At 41.5% G+C, this 25668-nt stretch overlaps 1 protein-coding gene across 2 annotated transcripts in view; it reads right to left on the bottom strand.

Moving 5' to 3' along the window:
* The window catches only part of DDHD1 (DDHD domain containing 1), a 97324-nt gene extending 92372 nt beyond the window's left edge, over positions 1–4952 (bottom strand). For both annotated transcript variants that reach the window (XM_039240466.1, XM_039240467.1), the window contains exon 1: positions 3991–4952. In XM_039240466.1, the coding sequence (XP_039096397.1) occupies positions 3991–4819 (829 nt within the window). In that variant the 5' untranslated portion in view covers positions 4820–4952. The remainder of the gene's footprint in view (positions 1–3990) is intronic.
* Positions 4953–25668: the final 20716 nt, after the last annotated feature.

The following is a 25668-nucleotide window of genomic DNA, read 5'->3' as shown; positions in this document are numbered from 1 at the left end:
GGGCCACTTTCTTGCTATTATTATTTACAAACATTCTTTCACCTGTGATGAGGTAAAGGCCAGTAACAACCAACTCTGGGTACTCGACAATTTTGCACTGGTCAGCCTTATTAACTTTCATGTGAATTTCTACAAGAAGGATTATTGTTTTCTGAGCTCCACATAGTTATAGTTAAACCCAGTACTTTGTGCCAACCATTGTTCCAGGCATGTTATATACAATAATTTTCAGAACAAGCCTATGAAATGGCTACAAGTAGCTTAGGAAGAAGGGGAACAAGGGAATTCACTTAGCCATTACTCAGCAATACTCAATTTTTATGTAAAATGTCTATAGGCAGTAAGAAAAATACCTAAACAGACAATAAAATGAAAATAAATTACAGTGTTATAGGTAACACTTTTTTCATATGTAATAATACCGATTTCCTATCTATAGAAGACAAATTCTATTCCCCTTCCGATTCATGTACCCAAAATTGGTTCAGATTTTATCTGCTACTAGGAGTTTACTTTTATTTTATTAAAAAAAATTTTTAACATTTATTTATTTATTTTTGAGAGAGAGAGACAGAGCGAGACAGAGCATGAGCAGGGGAGGGGCAGAGAGAGAAGGAGACACAGACTCTGAAGCAGGCTCCGAGCTCTGAGCTGTCAGTGCAGAGCCCAACCTGGTGCTCGAACTCACAAACCGTGAGATCATGACCTGAGCCAATGTCTGACGCTTAACTGACTGAATCACCCAGGCACCCTCTGCTAGTTAAGAGTTTAAAGGAAGAGCAAATATAAATGAAATATTTCTTTTAAACTAGGCATAATGAACTTATTGGCCTTGACACCTAGGTATAGTGGGCTCAATTAGGTCACAAAAGCTTAAACCAGCACTGGAATCCTACTACCACTTTATAGGAAATGTTTGAAGTTTTTTTTCTCATTTTAATTTTTTTAATGTTTATTTATTTTTGAGAGAAAGAAAGAGAGACTGTGAGTAGGAAAGAGACAGAGAGAGAGGGGGGCAGAGGATCTAAAGCAGGCTCTGCGCTAACAGCAGACAGCCTGAGGTAGAGCTCAAACTCAGGAACCGTGAGATCATGACCTGAGCCAAAGCAGGACGTTTAACCAACTGAGCCACCCAGGTGCCCCAGGACTTGTTGTTGGTTTTTTTCTTTTTAAACTTTCATTGCCACCATTCAGAAAGTTTCCAGAAAGGTTTAAAAAAAGTAAAATGAGAAGAAAGTCGAAAGCTGTAAAAGCTGGAGAGACCATATGGGACTGAACCCTCAGAAGAAGTGTGAAAATTTACACAATACAGAGACCTGAAGAACCAATTAGAGTAAAGTGAAATGGGATTTTTGTGGGAAGTGGTAAATCATGGACAAAAAGCACTATTGTGTTTTCATTGTAGCTCATAAGGAAGGCCTAGGACACCCACAGGATTGTATATCACAGAAGGCTATTCAGAAAATGCTAAAATGGAGTCAAAATAGGTGTTACTGTCCTGCTACTTAACACAGATTAATTTATAAGCTATTAGTGGTCTATTGGCTATCTGCTTTTGAAAAGAAGATGTGAGAAGACTAAGTCCACATTTCCCTTCAGGTTAATTTCTGTAAGCCCTCACTCTCTCTCAACTTATGACAAGACCATTCTAATGATATTTCCCAACTCTTCCACTTAACCTTTGAATTAATCATCTAAGTAATAGAGAACTTTCAATGGTTTCATTTCTTAGTACTCACAGGATAAAGTTCAATGTCCTTAGCATTTCATATTTACTCTTGTTCCGTTCCTAGTTACTCTCCCAAATGTACTGTTCAAAGACAGGTCCTCCCTTCACAACCTCTGTCTGTCCTTGACCAAACACCTGCATCTGTGATGGTCAAATCCCAAGCCTACCGTATGTGTCTTGACCACTGCAGGTGCAGCCCTAATTTCCTCAAATGCCATGTAGTTTCATGCTTCTGTGTCCCTGCATGTTATCCCATCTGGCTGGAAAACCTTTCCCTGCATATTTCCTTTTTTTTTTTTTTTTTTGCTTAATTAAATTCATCCTTTAGTAATCAGTCTTACATGATCTGGGAAGCTTTCCTGATACCCTTACCCTTGGGTGGTGGGTGGGTCAGATGCTCTTTGGACATCACACTTATTCCTCAACTAGACTCTAAAATGCTTCATCACTTCTAGCTGAGTAACCCTGGGCAAGTTCATTAATTTCACTGAGCCCGTTTCTTCATAAAGAGAATGTTAGCACTAATTTGATATCTCTATGAAATATGAAAAATCACTTTATAAACAGTAAAGCACTATGCAAGCATTAACAATTTTATCATAAACGAAAAGAGCACACAACATTCTAGGCGAATATACTTTAGCCAATTTAAGGGTAGGATTCATTCATCCTCTGGTCTCCAGACTCCTCTCCAAGGATGCCCTGTATTTTATCCAACCTTCTGGCTCCACTAACTCCTGTTCTTCTATATTCAGAGGGAAAAAAGTCTATAGCGATGTCTAGGGCATTTGAAAAGACTAAGTGGAAAACTCTTGAAGGGTAAGGATTGTCCTTTTTTCCACCTTTCCTAATGCCTTCACAAGACTACTGTATTATGCGCACACAAATACTTGGCAAGAAATAAAGAGCTGAATGAATGAAAATGAATGAGTGAACATAAGCATACCCCATCCTTGGTGAGTTTGTAATTAAAGGGAGTGATGTGACAAATACCAAATGAATCGGCGTTGTGAAAATGTTAACAAATGCCTTCAATGTCATCCTAAAGTGTAGTGAGAAATTTAATTTTCTGCTATGCTTATTTTATTTTGTGATTTGATACACACTGTAATTGCTATCTTAGTGACTCATGTTTAATATATGAATGTTTTAACATTGGCAGAATCACCCATGCAATAAATACCTATTTATTAAATATCTACTGCACGAGGCTCAATGAGAGTATGAAGGTAAAGGTGAACTCTGACCATAAACTGCTAAAAATACAGAAAGGAAGCTAAATCACCAATATATATTAATACAAGACAGAATATTATTAAATATATGGAAGACCTAAGGCCAGTGACAGTCAATGAAGACATCTGAGTTAAGGCCCATAAAACTAAACTTATATATTACAAATTATTAGAGCAGAATACATATATTACACATTTAACATTTGCTTTTAATCTAACTTAATTACAAACTTAAACGTGTTATCTAATTGAAGAACTGTTAACTTATATCACACATGTGTGCCAAGCAGTTTCCAGCCAGTGAGGTACATTATTTCACTTAATCTCCACAACTGGACGAGGTAGATACAAGTATCCCTATTTTACAAATGAGGAAACCAAGGCATAGGCCTCGTCACTTTTCAAGGTTAAGAAGCAAACTGACAATGTGTAAACAAGAACCTAAGAGACAAAAACGAGTATTCCATAGAGGGCGAGCGGACCCATTTTGCCAGCACTGCTTTTCACTTCTCCCGAACGCACCCGGTGGAAACCACCTATCTCCTTTCCCTTCCCGCCTGGGATTAACGTTCTTTTCCCGAGTCCATAACTTAACTGTTGATTCTCATGCAGATCATCTCAAGCACTCCCACTTCAGAGAACAGGCTGCTTTAAATCATAGGCAGTTCAGAGTCAATAAGGCTGAATCAGATCCCCAGGTGGACAAAGCTCAGGTAGGATCACGAAATTAAACCTTCGGGCTGGGCACCCGTCCCCGGATCACCTCCAAAGGATGGCAGCAGCACCCAGCTCACCCAGGAAGCGCTATCCTGGCAGTATCTTCTACTGACCGACCCCAGATTTTGCCATCTGCTCATTCACCCTTCACCTGCCGGCGCTGCGGGTCTAATCTCCATCCTGCTCCTACCAAACGCCAGGCCTCAAGCGCCTCCCTCTCCGCCGCGGTCAAGTCCCGAACCCACCCGGGTGCTCCCCGGCCCCCGCAGAGGCAGCCCGTCCCGCTCCCGCCCCCGGCCGGCTACTCACGGTTCCAGTACACCGGGTAGCACTCTCCTTGGGTCACATCCACCTCGTAGAGGCCGCCCCGCACACACACCGGCTCGATGTTCACCAGCTCCTCCATCTCGGGCTCGTGCCCAGCGCCGCGCGGGCAGAAGCCGCAGACGCGGTCCTCATCCTCGTCCTCCCCGGAGCTGGAGGCTGGGCCGCACACATGGTCGCCGTCCGGGTCCCCGGCCCGGGGCCGGCCCCCCGTGGCCTGAAGCAGCGTTCGGAAGGCGAGCTCGATGCGGAGCGAGTCGTAGCCGATGAAGGGCTTCCAGGTCTTCTTGTCCTCCTTGTAGAACCAGCGAACCTCCTCCGGGCCCAGCTCCGTCACCACCTCGTAGCGGTGCCGGGCGGCCGCGCCGCCAGGCCGGGCGCGCTTCCTCTCCCCGAGCCCTCCTCCCGCCGCCCCGCCGGCCCCGGCGCTCGACGGGACCAGCGGCGTCTGGGGCGGCGGGTGCAGCGACGAGGAGCTGCCGCCGCCGCCGCTCTCGCCTTCGCTGTAGTAGCGCAGCGAGGAACCAGACTCCGCGGAGCTGAAGTCGTAGGTCTCGTCACTGAGGCAGGAGTCGAGCGTCAGGTGGTGGTTGTGGTCTTCCGCGCCCGGCGCCAAGTGCAGCCCGGGCTCTCCGCGCAGCAGGGCCAGGGGCACCTCGCCGTCGCCCGGGTCCCCGCCGGGCAGGTGGTCGAAGCAGCACACGCCGCCGCCGAACGCCGGATCCGCATCCGAGCCCAGCTCCCAGGCTGCGCTGCCGCCGCCCCGGCCGTTGTGCTCAGGGCTCCGCGGAGAGCCGCGGCCCGGGTAATTCATGGTGTGGAGACGCCGCCGGCTACCCGGCCCCGCGCCGAGCCGTGGCCCCCAACGCTTCCGCCACACATTCAACGCCGTCGCCCTCTCCACCGGTAGTTTTTAATCTTTCAAATCCCAACCGGGGCTGCGGCGGCGGCGGCGGCGGCAGCACTGGCGGCTCCGCCCCTCCGAGCCGGCGGCAGCCGCAGCCGCGTTCCAAGGCCCTCCCCATTGTCGCGCAGCCCGACGTGGGCGGTGCTTAGCGCCGGCCCCGCCCCCAGGGCGGCGCGCGCCGCCGCGGAAGCCCCTTGACCGCGGGCCCCTGGCAGGAGCCTTACCGCTTTCACCTCTGGCCTGCGGTAGCGGGTCAGCCCAGGACACCTGCAACTCTTAGGATTTCTCAATTCTCTTACGCCTCCCCTCTCTTCTCCCTGCACACCTGCCTCGGCTCCCGCATCTCTGGGTGTCAGAGCCCAAATGAACAGAGGCTTTAACCCCACTCATCCTTGCAATCTGAGTCATGAGCCCAAAGGCTTAAGCTACAAAGAGGGCCCATGGAAGTTGGGTTCTCCTGACATTGCTTTTGTGATCTTAGGTCCTCCTTTGAATCTTCTCCGTCACCTAGCTTTGGTTCCTCCAGAGCTGTAGGCCCACACAAAGGCACTCCACCGCATACGTGCCATCCCTAATGTTGACATCACCATTCCCACTCGGAAACCGAGTCTAAACCTCCCTTCAGAGGCCACCTCATATTGTTGTTTATTTTTCAATACTTGTTTCCTGTTTTCTCAACCTCATTGTAAGGCCATTGATGGAGACCAAGTCCATATGTCTCAACCTCTCCCACACAGTGGGTGCATAATCAATGTTGACTATAATGATGGCAAGTGCAACCGGTTGTGATAGATTATTATATTGAAAGCCAGAAAACACTAGGTTCTAGACTTAGTTTTACTAACAGGCAAGTCACTTCATCTCCTTGATCATTTTGGTTTCCTCATCTGTAAAATGAAGTGATAATTGACCCAGATGATCTCTAAAGTGTCTTCCAGCAACTGAATTCGATGGTCTTCATGGTTTCTTCCTGTTCTTTATGCATCTCTGATTCTGCAGCTCACTTTCTGGGATCAGGCTGAAGGCTGAAGCTCCCTATGCAGTTATTTTATACGACAAAAAAAGTTTAATTTTATAAGCACATAGGGTGCTATGTTGAGAATCCAGAGAAAAACCAACTCCAACCTCAGTGTTCTCAATTCATGACCAGACAGTCTTCACGGTTTCTTTTACGCCTTTTGTGGAGGAATCAGATTCCTGGGGCAGTTTTTCTTGCCTTGTGATCTCACCTGTTAGCGATTAAGTCATAATTTAAAGCAGGATGGTCTCTAGTTTGTACAGTGTTAGATGAATTCAAAAGGACATTGCTTCCTGTGTGCAATATAAGATACAGAACAATGTTGCAGTTCATAGCTTGAAGGGCAGAGCATGGTATGTTTTGCTCCAATTTGCGCCATTGCCCAAATGATAATTTTATGTAGCAAACAACCTGTCCGACTGGACACTGCAGCCCTGATCAGAACCCTCATCTCCATTTATACTGCTTTCTGAGTACTTGCTTTTCAGTGTCTTCTCATCTTTCTATGAAAACATGCAGAATATGAAGTTTAGTTAATGAACTTTTCTCTGTTTGCTACCATGAAAGTATTTATTATACAGTGCTTTGATAGCCACCTCTTTGCTGGGTGTCAATACAAAAGAAAATGGGAGAGACACAGTTCCTTCTTTAAGGACCTTACAGTATAGTGGGGGATATAGGCAAATACACAGAAACATTATCGTAGAGTGTGATGAGTGCCATGAAACAGATTCAAAATAAGAGATATAACACTTAAAATATGACTATTTCTTTAGGTTTCTTGATGGAGCATAGGTTACCGCTATAACTTCTGATTATTTTAGCCAAACGTTAACTCATTAGGACCACACAATTCCTATTAATGATTATTATCCTCTGTAAAAGAATTACTCTCTACCTTATATTAAATGAATATTTCTATTGTTTAAATGTTGTGCTTATTAGGTTATACTGAAAAGATTATCCTCTTCTGATCCATTGTGTAAGGCCACCATCTTTTAAGTAGCCTTAAGAAGCTCTTGATCCTCAAAGATGATGGAACAAAAAAACCCCACAATCCAGTTGACAGGAGAAGGGAATCCCATATTCTTTTCTGATTTTACTATCTTGGTTTAGACTTTGGTGAAGGGAGATGTCATTCAGTATTTTGGGGAGTTGAGATTGCTTCTGCCTCTTGGAAGTAAGCTGGAACTAGAAGGACAGACTCATGTAGCTGGCCCCAGACTGACAGTGAGTAAAAGATACCTGAAAATATAATTTCTAATTTCATGTGACTGTATGCGTTTATTTCCCTGCTATTCCTTAGCTATGTCTAAGCAAAGGTCTTGAAGTTGCTCTTCTCAACTTTCTTTTCTGCTTAAAAAAAATCATCCTTTTATCTGATTCTTCCTGCTACTACTCTTCTACTTTTGTTCTTTAGAGCATCTTTTTAGGTCATAATACCCTGACAAGAAGGGGAAGGTTTCCTCTGTGCAGTCCCCACCTGTTGGCAAAGGTGTCAGGTGGCTCCTTATCACTACTCTACATCACTTTTGTATGCAGTTGACACAGCAGTATCTGAACATTCATGGTTGTACGTAAAGCATTATATTATATTTTAATCATTACCCAAGACCAAGCCTCCTACAGGTAACCCAAATACGTGTGATTGATTCAGACTTCTGGTATTTGTGTAAGTAGGCTGCTGCAATAACCAGGTGGATGTGGCACTAAGCCTGAGGGAGTTTTTGAGGGAGAAAAAAGAGGCAAAGCCAGGTGGTTTGTACTATTAAAGACTGAGGCAGTTCATCTGCACATCCTGCCATCTTCTCTTCCCCATTAGATATATATGACTGGGGCTATCTAGCAACAACATCCACCTTCCCCTCCCCATCTCTTGAAAGTTACATGGTGCAATTTTTTACCCCTTTCCCCTTTCTTCTCTCTTTAAGGTTTCCCTGTTGTTCATTTTAATCCATTTTCACCTGTATGAAAATATTGAGGGTAGCTTTATGCCATGCCATTTATTCTGAGCCAATAACCCATACCCATACTTGAAATAAGTTTGTCCAAGGTATGTGATGGAAAATTTAGAATGAAGAAAGAGGGTGATTATATAGCCATACCCCTAATTTGCTCAATCTCCTATTTGATAAGCCATTCACTACATTAAAATTTTTATTATACTTTTTATTTGTAGGATTACTATTTATCCAGTTTGAATGTCTTAACCTGTTCATGCTGCTAAAACAAAATACCATAAACTGGATGGCTTTTCAACAATAAACATTTTTCTCACAATTCTGGAGGCTGGCAAGTTCAAGATCATGGTGCTGGCAAGTGTGGTGTGTGGTGAGATCTTCATGGTTCATAGACAGTCGTCTTTTCATTGGGTCTCCATATGTCGGAAGGAGCGAGGGAGCTCTGTGAGGCTTCTTTTATAAGGGCCCACCTCCTAACCTCATCACTTTGGGGATTAGGATTTCAACATGTGAATTTTGGAGGGTGCACATTCAGACCATGACAGACGGTGTCTTTTTGGGGGACACAGGTTAAATGGAATGATAACCTAGGGAACATTCATTGAATATATATTAAATATGTGCTAAGTTACAGGTACTAGCTAGGCCCTACAGTGAAGCATTCCCAGTCTAGTGGTATCTTTAAATAAACCCAGAACGCCACCTTTTTAGCTTCTATAAGGAATATAGTTGTAATGCAGAATGACCGCAGGAGTCATTCTTTCCCTAAAGACAGATCAATAGAGGAAGCCAAATTACAATAAAAATGTAGCTATGTGAGCAGAAATAACATAGGATACACAATGAATAAAGTCATTCATCCTTCTAGTTATTCATTCAACAAATATTTATTGGTTAAAATCAACTGATATTTTGCTGATGGTTTCTTTTTGTGTTAATTGAATTCACACTTAAAATGTAGAATTATCAAATGCATTTACTTAAAGATTTGTAAGAGGTCTGCCCACAAAATTGTACCTACCAAAACCCCATAACATTTTTTTAATGTCTATTTATTGTTTGAGAGTGAGAGAGAGAGAGTACAAGCAGTGCAGGGGCAGAGAGAGGGGGACAGAGAATCCAAAGTGGGCTCTGCACTGACAGCAGCGAGCCCAATGTGGGGCTTGAGCTCGGGAACTGCGAGGTAATGACCTGAGCTGAAGTAGGGCACTCAACCAACTGAACCACCCAGGTGCCCCTCAATTTTTTTATATTCCTTCTGGAAATAAAGGTCAATGGCATTGAAGGTGTATATTCAAATGAAACAGATTGCAGATCAATACAATATTGATGCATTCTTTATGGAGGCAACCACAAAATCCTCAGCTTGTTTACATCTGAAAAAGATTTGGCTATATCCCTGCCCTTTCATTATAGAAAAGTGAGTTAGACTATAACCTATTGTGAGGTCCGCATTATGCATCCACCATGGATGCATTTGATGAGTTTTGTGCTCCAGGAGTTTTTCCTATCTTACCCCAGTGGTAAACCGAAAGTACGCATTTATTTATTCACAAAGTATATAGTATATAATTCATACATAGTACATATGTATAGTATATAATTCATATTAATTACCTTAAACAATAAGTAATTGATAATCATAAGTTTTACTAAGATTTAGGTTAGTATCTTGTATATTTGTAGTTTATTCTGATTTTCATTTAAGAAGTGAGAAAGGAGTGAAAAAAGAAGTTATGTTTCAGTAGGGATTTCCACTAATGCAACTCTCAGTAATTTGCTGAGGTTTCAATTGTTTTAATTTTTTAATTTTTTTAAATGTTTTATTTATTTCTGAGAGAGAGATAGCATGAGCAGGGGAGGGTCAGAGAGAGAGGGAGACACAGAATCCGAAACAGGCTCCAGGCTCTGAGCTAGCTGTCAGCACAGAGCCTGATGCGGGGCTTGAACCCACAAACCTTGAGATCATGACCTGAGCCAAAGTCGGACGCCCAACAGAATGAGCCACCCAGGCACCCCATTTTGCTGAGTTTTTAAAGGACTGAGTGGCAGAATCAATTCAATGTTTTTATAACTGTTGCTTGAAACAGTATATTTATCCTTACATCATAAGTCAGCATTTCAAATGTCAAACAATATATGATTATAGATTCACAAGCCCACAGGCTCCTTCCACAGCTTTCCCATTGCTTTTTGTTTTGTTTTGTTTACATTTTTATTTATTATTGAGAGACAGAGACAGCATAAGCATGGGAGGGGCAGAGAGAGGGGAGACACAGAATCTGAAGGAGGCTCCAGGCTCTGAGCTGTCCCCACATAGCCCAAGGTGGGGCTCGAACTCACAAGCTGTGAGATCATGACCTCAGCTGCAGTCAGACGCTCAACCAACTGAGCCACCCAGGAGCCCTTCCATTGCTTTTTGAACCATACTAGATAACCATTAGGGTTACAAATTAAAATGGGATGGTAGGAAAGCAAAATTCTTCAGAAATTAATCTTCTTTAAGATTAAATAACCTGTATCTTAAATATAAGAAATGAGTAACAATGGCCTCGCATTTACAGCTCATTCTTTCTTTACTTCTTCAGTTTAGAACTTCAGATTCAAACTAATTATTAATCATCAATGAGAGCTCACAGTCCTTCATCTGATTATTCATATTATTATACTTCTCAAGTTAGAAATGATAAGCCCTGATCACTCATATTACCTTACTTTCAGGTTAGAAACTATACACCTCAGGGCACCTAGGTGGCTCAGTCAGCTAAGTGTCGGACTTCAGCTCAGGTCATGATCGCATGGTTCGTGTGTTCAAGCCCCGCATCGGGCTCTATGCTGACAGCTAGCTCACAGCCTGGAGCCTGTCTTCGGATTCTGTATCTCCCTCTCTCTCTGACCCTCCCCTGCTCACGCTGTCTCTATCTGTGTCTCAAAAATAAGTAAAACATTAAAAAAAATTAAGAAAAAGAAACTATACACCTCTTGAGATGCTCTTGGAGCTTTGGACATAAATTTAATTGGGCAATATTTTAATGACTTTAATAAGACATAGAGGGACAGTGTATTGGTTCCCTTGAGCTGCCATAACTAAATTTCCACAAACTGTGTGGATTAAAACAACAGAAATTCATTCTTTCACAGTTTTGAATGTTGTCAAAGTTGGTTCCTTCTGGAGGCTCATGCTTCTCTCCCAGCTTCTAATGGTTGCTGTCTGTAGTTCCATTTCTCTAATCTGTGCCTCTGTCATCACATGATCTTCCTTGCATGTCTGTATGTCTGTCCTCTCCTTTTCTTAAAGGACGTTGGTCATTGGATTTAGGGCCCATGCCAATCCAATATGACCTCATCTTTTTTTTTTTTTTTTTAATATTTTTAAAAAAATTTATTTCTAGGAGAGAGAGAGACAGCGTGAGCAGGGGAGGGTCAGAGAGAGAGGGAGACACAGACTCTGAAATAGGCTCCAGGCTCTGAGCTGGCAGTCAGCACGGAGCCCAATGCGGGGCTCGAACCCACGAACCGCGAGATCATGACCTAAGCGAAAGTCGGACGCTCAACCGACTAAGCCACCCAGGCGCCCCCAATATGACCTCATCTTAATGAATTACATCTGCTTAGACTGTATTTCCAAGAAGGGCTACATTCTGAATTTCTGAGCCACATTCTGAACAAGGATTTTAGGGGGGATACCACTCAATCCACTATAAACAGTAAATGTTTAAACAACTTTGTCAAACATGTAAAAAATGACTAGATTAATTTTTACCAGAGAGCTTTTATATATTTAAGTGAAAATAGTAAATGTAAGGACCATAAATATAGATTCAGGAATTCAACATTCCAAATTCAGAAAAGGATATGGTACAAAGGAGATTCTGTGGTATATTTACTATAGTAAAGGCAGTAATTCATTACAAAACTAAACATTATACGAATAATAAAAAATAATGTTTGACAGAGGTAGCTCAGGAAAGGTGCCTTTGACTCATTCAATAATTTCCATCTGTTGATCGATCCAGTTATCTGTTCACTCTCTCCCCTATTCGAAAAGAATTTGAGTTGATTTCTAGAAATACATTAAAAACAATGAATATAAGTGAGAAAATAGGAGAAAGGGGAAAAGTGAGGTTAGAAAAATTTTTTAAAAGTCAGGAAATAAAATATACTGGGTTAAGTCTAAAATATTTGCAAAATAAACATGGGCCACATTTCAGCTCTGTGCTTTCCTACGGATCTTTTATGTGGTCCATAATCTCAATAAGAAGACACAGTTGGTTATTAATATTTGTTCTTTGTGAAAAGGAAATAAAGCATTATTCAGCAAAGGGAATTCCTTATTTTCATCTTTAGAGTTTTAGATGTTAACTATTAGATGATATATTATTGTAAAACTTTACTATGCATACAGCTTCCTGAAATTTCACAGGTAAGTCACAGATTTTCTGCAAAATATTTTTCGGGGGCAATGTGAGAGAGTATCTTCACTAAATCCTTTCTGACAGAGCCATAATATCAGGAAATATAATTCAAAGTGGATCATGTCTGTTTTGAAAACAAAACAAGAACAAACAAAACAAAATCCAACCCATAATAGGAAGTATCTTGACATTGGGCAGAATGGCTAAATAAACTATTGTATATTTCAGACAATGGGGCACTATGTGAAGAACAGTTAAAAGAATGTACTGGTAGAGAAAGACTGCCAAATCATATTCTTAAGTGAAAACAGCAAGTCACAGAAAAATGATCTGTAATTTGATCTTATTTTTACATTAAAAATACAAATCCACACTATACATGTACAATATACACATGTGCATATACATACATATATATTCACCCATATACACATAAATCATCGGGAAAAATCTGAAGGAATAAGCTCCAAATTACCCACACAGCTAGACATGGAAGGTGGTGAGAAAATGAAGTTAGATCTTAAGTTCTATATTTTTGAACTTTATATGATGAGTATACATTTACATATTACTTGTATAATTAAATAGCGTTTTTAAACAGTATACTAAAATGGAGAGTAATGTAGGGGTGCCTAGGTGGCTGAGTCGGTTAGGCATCCGACTCTTAATTTCAGTTCAGATTATGATCTCATGGTTAGTGGGTTTGAAACCCCTGTGGGGCTCTGCACTGACAGTGTGCAGCTTGCTCGGGGCTCTTGCTCTCTCTCTCTCTGTCCTCCCCCGTCCCCCTAAATAAATAAACAGTTTTATTTAAATGGAGAGTACTTTTCCAAGTAGCCTTCTCCTCGTATGACCACAACAATCTTTCTGACTTGCCAATTTGAATAAAATCACTACCTACAGGTGTCATAGAAATTACACATAGGTTGCAGACAGACCTAGGTTCAGTTCTCAGTCCTGTCAGATTAGCTTTGCGAGCTTTGAGGTCAGATTCATCATCAGCTACATGGAAATAATGGCAATACTTGCCTCACTTAGTTGTGGTGAGGATTACTTAAGAAAAAAATAGGATAATATATATGAAAGCACTTGCAGAACCTCCACGATTGTCACCTGCTGCAGCAAACACATTATGCAACAAAATACCTTCCTATATTTCCAAAGCCTTTCTTTTTTTTATTTTCTTTTTCCTTTTCCCTCTCTGGCTTTCTTTTTGTTTATAAGTTTTATGAGGTAGAATCGGTGGTATTCAGCATCTAAAGTACCTTATTTTTTTAACGTTTATTTTTGAGAGAGAGAGACAGCATGAGTGGGGGAGGGGAAGAGAGAGAGGAAGACACAGAATCCAAAGCAGGCTCCAGGCTCTGAGCTGTCAGCACAGAGCCTGAGGTGGGGCTCAAATCCATGAACTGTGAGATCATGATCTGAACCGAAGTCGGACGCTTAACCAACGGAGCCACCCAGTTGCCCCCCCCCCCAAAGTACCTTATTAATTTTTTTAATTTTTAAATGTTTATTTATTTTTGAAGGAGAGAGAGACAGAGTGTGAGTAGGGTAGGGACAGAGAGAATGGGAAACACACGATCTGAAGCAGGCTTCAGATTCCAAGCTGTCAGCACAGACTCCCACGCAGGTCTCAAACCAGTGAATCACGAGATCATGACCAAAGCCAAAGGCAGACGATTAACCAACTGAACCACCCAGGCACCCCTAGGCCCTTATTTATTTATATTCCAACTAGCCCTGTGATTCCTCAATTAAAAGAATTTTTCTTCTCAGAACTATTGGCCAATCCACACAGAGGTCAGCAAAGGGAATTCAACTTCTCAGTCCTTAAGAGGCTTGTGAAATTACTTGTATCCTCCTCTTTGAAGCTGTTCACAAACCCTTTTTGGCTCCTCTACCTTGGTGAAACTGGGAGGAGAGGCCATAGACCTAAAGTTTAGGTCACATGGAATCCTTTGTTACAATTCTGCTCTCTCCCCTACTTAATGCTGCTAGCTTTTTTGCTAACAGTGGCACAGCCTGCGGGGCTAAAAACAGGAATTCAACGTACTCTTCCATGTATATTGAAATCATCTTTTGAGGAGTCTTGGGACCTCTGAGATTCTTTGATATCTACAAATTTCTGATCTCCTTCAAAGGTCATGAAAATTACAAAAACCCTATTAGTGCTAAATGAATTTTAAGGGAAGTGAAACTTTCTTTGACTGTTTGAAGACAGTCTGAGTCAGAGCGAAACACAGAATTCATTATAAGTCTTAGGGAGGAAAAGGATGTAAATGGAATTTTTATTTTCAGTGGCATCTTTCAGCAAGATTTTCCTACTTGTAAAATAAAGAACAATTGATATGACCTTTTTCTCAAGGGATATCAGTTATTAGGGGAAATTGACAAAAGATCATTTTGATCAGTTTCAGATCAACTGAAATGGACACATGTATATTGCATGCCTATTAAGTAGGAGCCAAGCCCTGTATTAGGGGAAAACTCAGAGTCCAGTGGGAAAATGGACAATTAAATAGGCAGATGGAATGGCACATGGGTGGCTCAGTGTGATAAGCCTCTGACTCAGTTTCAGTTTAAGTCATGATCTCAGGGTTGGTGGGATTGAGCCCCATGTTGGGCTCAGACCTGATAGCATGGAACCTGCTTGGGATTCTCTTTGTCTCTCTGCCCCTCTCCTGCTTACACATGTGCTCTCTAAATAAATAAATGAATGAATGAATAAAATGAAGTCATTAAGAAAATTGGCAGATGGAAAGTTGAAAGTAGCCATGAGAAAAGCATGGAAGGGTGCTGTTGTAGTACTCAGAGGACAAATATGGGGACATTCAGTCACAGAAGCCTCCCCGCAAAAGAGATGCCTCAGGCAGGTCCTGAAAGGTAAACAAAAGGTAGCTAAAAATGGAGAATGGAGGTGGATTGCAAAACAATATTCCAGGCAGAAAGAATCATGTCCACACTGACTCAGGACTTGAAGAACTAGAAGACAGAGAGTGGGGTAGGAGAGGTAAGCACATACAGATTGTTGGAAAAGCCAAATACTATAAAACCGTAATTATGTAGACACCGAAGAAGTCTAGTGTATTTTGAAAAAAATGAAAGGTTATTCCACGGGAGCTTCTTTGAGAGGATCATAATCCATTGCATTTAAATAGCACGCTTGGGGCTCCTGACTGGCTCAGTCAGTAGAGCATTCTACTCTTGAGCTGGGAGTTGTGAGTTTGAACCCCATGTGGGTATAGAGATTACTTATAAATAAAACCTTAAAAAATGCAATAGCAGGCTTAATTCCCTGGAATGATTGGAGAGATGACCTTCCTTAAGTCAATCTGACTATAGGCCCTTTGATAGCTCCTGATCCATCTGGCACAGGCTCCTGCTCATAATTGCTACTCAGCCTACATTGCTGAATCAGGGTACTTCCATTCCATGACCTATACTGATATTGTCATCATTCTCACATGGGCCCACCAGGGGCTCATCCTCTGTAAGTCACTGTACAGATTTTGAGGTGAAAGGCATTGCAAAGCTCACTCTGCTTTAAAATCGTTTCTCAAGGGGCACCTGGGTGGCTCAGTTAGTTGGGCTTGGCAGGGGTCAGCTTGGAGACTGCTTGGGATTCTCTCTTTCTCTCCCTCTGCCCCTCTCCCACTCATGTTCTCTCTGTCTCCCTCAAAATAAATAAACAAACTTAAAAAAACAGTAAAAAAATAAAGTAGTTCCTCAATAGGCGTGCCATGGTGGGGTTTTCATTCCTAACAGGGCTCACATACACCCATAATTTGAGGTATTTTCTTGAGTTACATAATGAAGGTAGGCGCATTGTCCTCACAGATGTAGCCTTTAAATGTGTGCAACTGGAATGGCCAGGCTTTCCACTAAGTATAAATGAGGTCATATTAAGTTTTTAATGCCCGAATTATGACGTGAATCCCCACTGACTTGATTGCTAGCCAAATATTTCCAAATATTTCTTGTTGTTCCCCAACAGACAGCTTACATCTGCTTACAGTGTGTCCTGTCTACTACAATAAGCATCTTCATCCACCATGCCCCTTCTCTCCTGCTCTGGCAATACTGTGTCCACCCTTGTGCCCTTCCTGGCCTCCAAGTAGCTTGAAGGCACCTTGCTGTCGTCTCGCTACTGGTGCCGTCCCTTCCTGATACTGGTGGTGGCCTTGCCAAGGTGCTGTCTTCTGACTCGTCCGAAGGGTCCACCAATCTGGATTCCTGCCAGAGCAATGCCAGGCTGAGTTAGGAGGGAGGATCAGGTCCTTTCCAGCTCTGAACCACATCTTTCACCTGAAACCTAGAGTGTACCACTGCTCTGCCCAGAGTCATAAAGCTTCCCCTTCAAACTTTCCCTTCAGTTTCTACTCCCAGAGACAACTCTCAGCATCTCTTCCCCTTCTTCCCGTCGTCCCGCCAGTCCCAAAATAAGAACACAAAAAGCCTCAGAGATAAAGCTTGGGGTCATCCGCCACAGAATAGTATGTGATCATGTAGAATCTGTGGCCAAGATAATATACTAACAAGGGTAAGCATCTTAATAGGTTTTCTCAAGAACAATTACTAGTCTTTTCCAAAGTGAAGAAAGAAGTCTCCATTTCTGAGTTCAAAAGAACTTGCAACTCTTAAATGACCACTTATACTCACCCAGGTTTTAAAAATCTTAAAGCTTGGGTCCAGCTAGGGCATCTAGGGCAGAAAGAAAGGTCTACCATCCAGAAGGAAAAAAGACAGCTTTTTAAAAAATTAACCGTATAATTCTCAATAGTTTATCAGATTGGTAAAGGTACAAAGGGTCAGAACTCTTAAGACTGGTTAATGTCAACTTACAAAATATCTGGAACCAGAAAATTCTGAGTAGTTCTATATAACTCTGGTAAAAGACAGCAAGGGCAGAGGGTGAGAAGAAAAGCATCCAGAAAGAGATTCTAGACATGAATTGTGTGAAAGACAAACTCTGGTCCCACCAATTAAGCTGTAAGTGTTTTGACTTTCTAAATTCACCCATAAGTTAATATCATCAACAACTCTGAAAAAGGTGTCATAAACAGTCCTGATATAAGATTATATACCTTAATAGGTAAAAGAGTTCCTACTTCTATGTTGGAAGGACTCGTAAACCCCTATCAGAAGCTATAAATAGAAAATTAGCAAATGAGGAAATGAAAACTTAAAAACAGTTAAAGGAATAGGATAAAAGGCTCATCTGGCACATTAACAGCTACAAAAATATAAAATAGAGCAATAACTTCATGCCACTTTGTGCCAAGAAAAATTTGTGCCAAATTATGAGGCTATGAATTGCCATGTTCATGAGCCTAGAATTTATTCTGTACATGAGAGGAAAGCAAGGACAGATTTTTAGCAGGAGAATAACGTCTTCTTAGCGCCGTCTCTCTCTCTCTCTCTTTTCTTTTTAAAGGGAAGATAAATTGGTCAATTGGGTATAGGATGGATTAAAGAATGGCCTACCATCATTGTAGCAATGATTGTAACCATTCCAGAAATGGTCTGTACAGGCATGTTGTTAGATATCTAGCTTTGGAAACACCCACGAGAAAGGACTGAATAATGCTCTGCCTTCCTCCATCCATTATACTGTCTCTCAGTAGACCTAGCTGCCTGATAAGTGATGCTAATGTACCGTGAGACTCTGTATAAATTGATATCACACAAGAACAGCCCAGAACTCATTTTTCAAACTGAACAGAGGTGTCCTTTTAAAGAAATTTTGTCTTTCCACAAAAACTAGGAAGCATCAGCATCAAGAATTGGGGGATTTCCATTTTCAGAAAGTGCTGTTGTGTTTTTTCTTCTCAATGTCCATGACACATGAACAATTTTTTCAGCTCCTTACGGTGGCTATGCCATTCATTTTTTTTTTAAATGTATATAATATTCTATTTTATCAACTTAAAATTTTCTCAGCAAAGGTCACAAGAAATCATCAAATATCAGGTTAAACATACAATACCATCATTATTAAAATGACTGATAATGTTGCCTTAAAATAAAATTCTATAATAAGGATTTTTATTATAATTCTTTTTTTTACCCTTTAATTTAATTTAATTTAATTTTATTTTTATTATTTTTTTTTTACAAATAGTTTATTGTCAAATTAGTTTCTACATAACACTCAGTGCTCATCCCCAAAGTGCCCTCCTCCATGCCCATCCCCCCCTCCCCCCCACATCCATCAGTCCTCAGTTTTTGTCAGTATTCAAGAGTCTCTCATGGTTTGCCTCTCTCCCTTTCCCCCACCATTTCCGCCCTTCTTCTCCCCCTTGTTTCTCCGTCAAGTTCCTCCTAATCCTCCTATACGTGCAAACATATGATATTTGTCCTTCTCTGCCTGACTTATTTCGCTCAGCATAACACCCTCAAGGTCCATCCATGTGGCTACACATTATGCCATTCATTTTTAATGGTCCTTCTTAATTGCAAGGCTATCCTGTGGTAATAAACCTTCCTTAAGTTTGGCTTTATTCCAAGGACAAAGAGTTTTCTGATACGTATTTTTTAAAAAACATTGCAATCTTCTTAGAAGATGTATTTTCCTAAATGAACACAAACATTGTTTCCTTCTTTCAAAGAAATAACTGAACAACAATTCTGTTTAACTGGCAATAGCATTAAGCAAAGCCCCATTTTTTCTGTCACATTTTTCCTGTTTACGTCCAGTGTGTTAAGCCTGTCCCTTAGGACCTAGTGCTATAGTGATGGTTTACCCTTTCCCCAGCTGAGGTCTGCTGTCATCCAGACCATCCACTGACTATAGTCTAAGATAGTGACTCTAGAGCTAATGAATTGGTCTTTTAAAATAATTTATTACTGGGCCGCCTGGGTGGCTCAGTAGGTTAAGTGTCCTACTTCGGCTCAGGTCACGATCTCATGGTTCGTGGGTTCAAGCCCCGCATCGAGCTCTGTGCTGACAGCTAGCTCAGAGCCTGGAGCCTGCTTCAGATTCTGTGTCTCCCCCTCTCTCTGACCCTCCCCTGCTCATGCTCTCTCTCTCTCAGAAATAAATTTAAAAAATTATTACTATTGCAAGAATTTTCCAGAACTTTTCCAGGTAGAGCTCTAGGTATGGAAAAACAGTCGCTGGGCTATCATAACTTTCTCTCTCTTTTTGCAAGTGGATGCAGTAGGCTTTGTTCATCTCAGCCATCCTTAATTGCGTCCTTCATAGAAATGAAAGGAAAAAAAGTTGGTGCTATTGACAGAAATCAGGGAAAGCATGTATGTTTCAAGATGTGTAGTGAATAGCAGCAACATGTGGGAAATAAGAAGTGGAATAAGTATGGGGTAGGAAATTAGGAACCTGGATTCTAGACTCAGACCTATCACCAACTAGACATTTGAACTCTGGCAATAGTTTATCCTCACAGGGTCTGACTTTTTTCATTTGTAACATGAGGAAATTGAGCTAAAGTCATTTCTAGTTACGACCTCTAATGATTATTTTTCCTACTCCCAAATTCAGTGTCTGTGACTACAGAAGACTTTTGGCCTTTTTGACCAATGGGGGCATCTGGCCTGCCATCATTAGCACCAATGCAGATGTGAGCAATTGAAACGATACATCATGTTCACCTAGAGGAAAGTAAAGCTGTTGAAATAGTGGGGGTTTCCTGGGAGTTGGGGCAATATTGGAGATGGCTTAGAGACCACTTACGCGATCTTATATATTATCTCTCTCCTCTACATTTCTCCTGTTTTGCTCATTCCTGTCCTATCTCATTTTTGTGTTTTCTATTTTTGTATTCTTCTTCCAACCCCGACCCTTTTCATTCCTTTGTAGGGTTTAGGGTTCAATGTTCTTGGAAAGTCATTTCCAGAATTCTGGGTCTGAAAGAAATGTCATATTGTAACTCTTGCTAACCGAAGTGTAATCCTAGCCAGCTTCATGTGTCAGTTCATGTTGTGCAAAGCCTCTGGAGTATGAGTGTGGGTGGCGCAGTCCATGCAAGAGGTCCTGGCACCAAGTCTCAGGGAGAGGATCCTTATACATGTCATTCAAGTACACGTGCCACGTGACTCATGGGCAAGAAGAGACGTTTGTGAAGCCACCTCTACTCTCTCGCACTAGGTCGAGTGGGCAGATCTGAATGACTTAGCAGGCTTCCTAGGCTCTTGGCTGAGACAATGAATAAAGAAGGTCCTAGCTGCAGGGGCCCAGGAAAGGGCTAAAAGTACTGGGTGGTGGTAGCAAGGATGAGGCAGAGAGGGGGGAATAAAGGGAAGAATTCTAGGTTAATATTTCAAAATATTATCCCACTACACAAATATTAATGAGTCTGTATTTAATCCTTGATTTTTGGCCCAATGCAACAATACTAAACCTGTAAACTATTTTGACCTTTTCATTCTGAAGATGAAGCTCAGGTAGGATATTGTTTTCAAAAGTCCAATGCTGTCCATAGTAATAGTGAAATTGCAAAGGGGTGATGTCACCTGGTGCTTCTGTTTCCTTTTCTTCTCTCTTTTTCTGTATTGCAGTGCATTCTCTGAGTTGCTTCTGTCATCCTGGCTTCTTCTGTCCTGCAGGGAAAATTAAGTAATTTAATTCATGTTAAAAGTCTCTGTTTTATAGAACCATTTACATTTTAAAAGAGGGTTGTAAGGATACATCCATGTTTAACACAAAGGAATGGATCACAATAGATGAAGCTACACTGGTAGTAGGGGAGAGATTTTTACCTTTTTCTCATTACAGGACTAACTGCTCCATGGTTCAAGGTAAAGGAGTAGCATTCTCTCCCCCTTCCCTGAAAGGCTGGGAAAAATCAGGTAAGCAAGGAGCAGCTTCGACAAAGGAGCGGATCCCTGAGGCAGAGTGAAGGGCAGAATTACAAAGCAGCTGTCAGAGGAGCAGTCAGAGAGAGGCCTGAACCTGGCTGGTACACTGGGATATCAGGACAGATTGAGAAGGATGAAAGAGGCAGAGGGCTGCCCAGGTGAAGTCTACAATAGGGAACGGGAAAGGAGTTTGCTTTATGTAGTGCTTGGCATGTTCTGTGAGCTTCAAGATACTGAACCAGACTGGTTAGAGGTCATGGTGATATGATGAGGGAAACAGACTTTTTGGAAAGTCTCTACCATGCAAGTATGCTGTTTCTTGCTTTTTGAAATATGGTCAGAATTTATTTTCAAGAGTTTATATTTGGCATATTCCTTAAGTATCAAGCAGAGTTCATTTTAATATATGGCTCCCAGGTGTATCTTCTTATTACCCATATTCTCAGTGCAAATGTTGTAAAAAGTCAATCTTACTCCATTTGGGTTGCTATCACAAAAAACCATAGACTGGATGGTTTAGAAAGGACAGATTTATTTCCTACAGTTCTAGAATCTGGGAAATCCAAGATTAAGCCATTGGCAGATTCAGTGTTTGGTGAGATCTACTTTTTGGTTCATAGATAGCCATCTTCTTGCTGTGTCCTCACATGGCAGAAGGGGTGAGAGAGCTCTTTCAGGTCCTTTTTACAAGGCACTAATCCCACTCATCAGGGCTCCATCTTTATGACCGAATCACCTATCAAAGGCCCCACCTCCTAAAACCATCCCATTGGGGGTTAGAATCTCAACATATTAATTTCAGGGGGACACAAACATTTAATCAATAACATATAACATCTTCCAACATAGTTTCATTCCACTTTTGGCCCAGCAAAGTGGGTCAGGGTCATTGCAAAAGGAGTCACCCGAATGTTCTCAGGCTCCCACTATCCAGCCTTACCTGCCCACACCTGGTTCAATGTCTCCCTACTAGAGTTAGCTTGTCTCATTGCATATGTATCCTCTTAGTCAACCCTCCAGCCGATTGGCTGGTTGTGATTCTGGACTTTGGCGCCATTCTCCTGCCTTCCCGATCACAGGTCTTTGATTTTGGCCAGATTCTGGATGAACATGCCAGGCCCTAAGTCCTCCCTTTGGCGCATCATTGCCCAGACATGAGGACATTGGTTAGGGTTATTAGGGTGAGGAGGGTCAGGATTGGGAACCCAAATAAAGACATACAAGATATAATCTAATTTCTCCAACTTGTGTTCATTTATTAAAAAAGATACTAAGTTTGGATACTAAATGTAACTCTATAAAAACTTCTTTTTAATAGCTTTTTTGTGGCCTTGCTGTCACAGATGGATAGTTAATGAAAACACAATTTTCTGTCCTTCCGTTTTTCTAGGTGACAGGGCAACAGAACATACCTTTAGAGCCAGATGCTTCTTAAGAATTATTTGCAACAGGGATTATTGCTTAAAGGTTCACAAAGTTTGCGTTGGGAGACTCTCCTGAGGTGAAATGAGAGTTAAGACCACGGAGGAAGTGGATGCACTGAAACAAATATGTATACTATTTCTGGCTTTAGAGTTTGGAAAAATGACAGGAAGAAGCAAGCCAGTCATACCCTTAACAATCTCTGATGGGGTGGTCCTTTCTGAGAAACATTTCAGGACAGAAGTTAATTAGAAAGACAGTTTCATAAACATGGCCCAGTCTTGCAGAGAGCACGCTTACTTTACCCAGCCTTCCTCAGAGACCAAGAGATCCATTTGCACAGTGGCCAGAGCCTGAGTTTTAGAGCCAGGCAGGTCAGTTGGGATCCTGGCCCCACATTTACCTGCTGCTGTGGGCTCTTCTGTGAAAGGACCAGCTCTTTCTTAGCTTTGGTGGGGTTTTTTTTCAACCGTTAAGCACGGTAGTAATATTCATCTGAGAGTTTAATGTAATGATTAAAGACAACGTATATAAATCTCTTGGTCATTAAATAATTACCCTCGTTTCAGTGAAGGAAGGTCAAATTCTTGTCACTTTCAAGGTTGGCAGCCTCTTTATCTGGTTATGGCAGATAATGTTCACATATTCCTGAATTTGAAGGCCCAGCTCAGGATGGCCTGTCGGCTGCCAGCAGGTTCCACAGGGGCCTGTTTCCAGACTTCCCTTATTTTTGCCAAGTAGAGATAAATGCTGATGGAAACTGTCACTCGTCACTTTCCCAGGAGCCAGGCACCTCTCTAATCTCTGTTCCTCTTGAAGCGAGGCTGTCAGGGAAGGCAAATAAAGAGTTCAGACAAGGGACTGCCACTTTGGCATCACTTCCTTGCCCCCTCACAGAGGTGTGCCGGACACCCAGAGCTAGCTTGGAAGTACAGGTACATGTCCTTCAGAAATATCTGGAGGAGTCTGGATATTTCCATAGTAAAAGACACCTTCACACATCAGTTGGAGGCAAAGGCTTATATGTCTGTATGATAAATATTACTCCTTAAGTAAGGTTACAGCCAGAATTACTCACAGCTTTAATCCACAGTGCTACAGTGTGAACAAGTAGGAGGTCCTGGGAAGATGTTTGGGAGTTTTAAAGTTCATCTCAATAAAAGTTGCAGAACTTCTGGAGGCTGACATGGATTCTCACTTCCTCACTACACGGGTTCCCATTTCCTCATTTAATTACCAACTTATTTCAAAATATGAATTTATGTCCTACTAGTGTCAATCAGAGTGCCAGTGATTTTATAAGGTCAGGCCTAGAGATAGAAATGAGGTTTGTTTTCAAAAAGGAAGGAAGGAAGGAAGGAAAGAAGGAAGGAAGGAAGGAAGGAAGGAAGGAAGGAAGGAAGGAAGGAAGGAAGGAAGGAAGAAAAAGAAAAGAGAGAAAGGAAAATGGACAAACAAAAAACCAGAAAACAAACTGGTGGTTACCAGGAGGGAGGTGGGTGGCGAGATGGGTGAAATAGGTGGTGGGCATTAAGAGTACACTTGTCATCCAGGGGCGCCTGGGTGGCTCAGCTCAGGTCTGGTCTCACAGTTCGTAAGTTCAAGCCCTACATCGGGCTCTGTGCTGACAGCTCAGAGCCTGGAGCCTGCTTCACATTCTGTGTCTCCCTCTCTCTTTGACCTTTCCCTACTCACACTCTGTGTTTCTCTCTCTCAAAAATAAACATTAAAAACATTAACGAAAAGAGTACACTTGTCATGATGAGCACTGGGTAATGTATGGAATTGTTGAATCACTATATTGTCCACCTGAAACTAATATAACACTGTATAAGAAAAGGTGAATTTTAGAAATACCATAGGAGATTGATCAATAAAGTCATGAACTAGGAAAAAATGAAGACATGAGGTTTGATTTTAATTGGTGTCATTTGCTGTCTTTCAGTCAATCATGTATGAATAGTTTGTTCATTCAATGCCTCTACTGCCTCAAGTCAAGTACAAAGGATATTAGAATCACCATCACAGAGGACATTCTCATTGGGCAGTATTTATCATGAACCCACTGCTGCACAATGCCAAGACAAGGTAGATAGGCAGAATAATTGCCGTAACTAAAGACTGTTTAATATGCAGATCATTTCACAGAGCCCTTTAGACTGCTGTGCAAATATCCTAACGGAACCTTAGATGTGAATTTGCAACGAAGGCAAATTGTATGGGTAAAGGGACAGGAGATTTGGTAATATTCTAAAAGTTATTTGATAACAAAATACATACCATTATTTCCTTACCTGTAAGGTCTTCAAAGTTGGGGCGCCTGGGTGGCTCAGTCAGTTAAGCATCCGACTTTGGCTCAGGTTATGATCTTGAGGTTGGTGGGTTCGAGTCCTGTGTTGGGCTCCCTGCTGACAGCTAGCTCAGAGCCCGGAACCTGCTTCAGATTCTGTGTCTCCCTCTCTCTCTGACCCTCCGCTGCTCATGCTGTGTCTCTCTCTCTCAGAAATAAACAAAACATTAAAAAAATGTTTTTTAATGGAAGTTGGAGGTAGTATACTATAGTTCAGTGGTTTCTAGATAATTGTTTTTAATAAATGAGTTAACTTTTAAACAAAAAGTGGGAAAGACTCATTAATACAAGGTTGCTAACTTTTTTTTTTTGCAAATTTTGTGAAGGAAATTAAACAAGGGATTTCCTATAAACTATTGCTATAATTTCATGAAGAAAGACATTTGCATACCAAAATAAATGAGTGGATATAATTTCAGAATAAAGAATGGTCTTTTAAAGTATATTATAGTGTTTAATACTATATATATATGCAAGGAACTAAGACATTTGAATGTATTGTCTTACTCATACAATCTTGTGAGGTGGATACTGTTATTATTCCCATTCTACAGATGAGGACATTGGGGTACAAAGAAGTAATGTGTCTAAAGGAACACAGTTAGTAATGATAGAGTGTGGATTAATTTATTTCCAGAGTCCATGGTTTTCAAAACTATGTGATAAGTGTTAATAATACTTTACAGTTAGTGTCACTAAAAAAAAATGGTTACATAACTTGCTTTCTTAAATTTGACCTCTACAGGTCACAGACCTGCACCAGTCTGAAAACC

This window comes from Hyaena hyaena, unplaced genomic scaffold, assembly GCF_003009895.1.
Source record: "Hyaena hyaena isolate Hyena2069 unplaced genomic scaffold, ASM300989v1 scaffold_175, whole genome shotgun sequence".
Lineage (NCBI taxonomy): Eukaryota > Metazoa > Chordata > Mammalia > Carnivora > Hyaenidae > Hyaena > Hyaena hyaena.
This window is presented reverse-complemented; position numbering and strand designations above follow the sequence as displayed.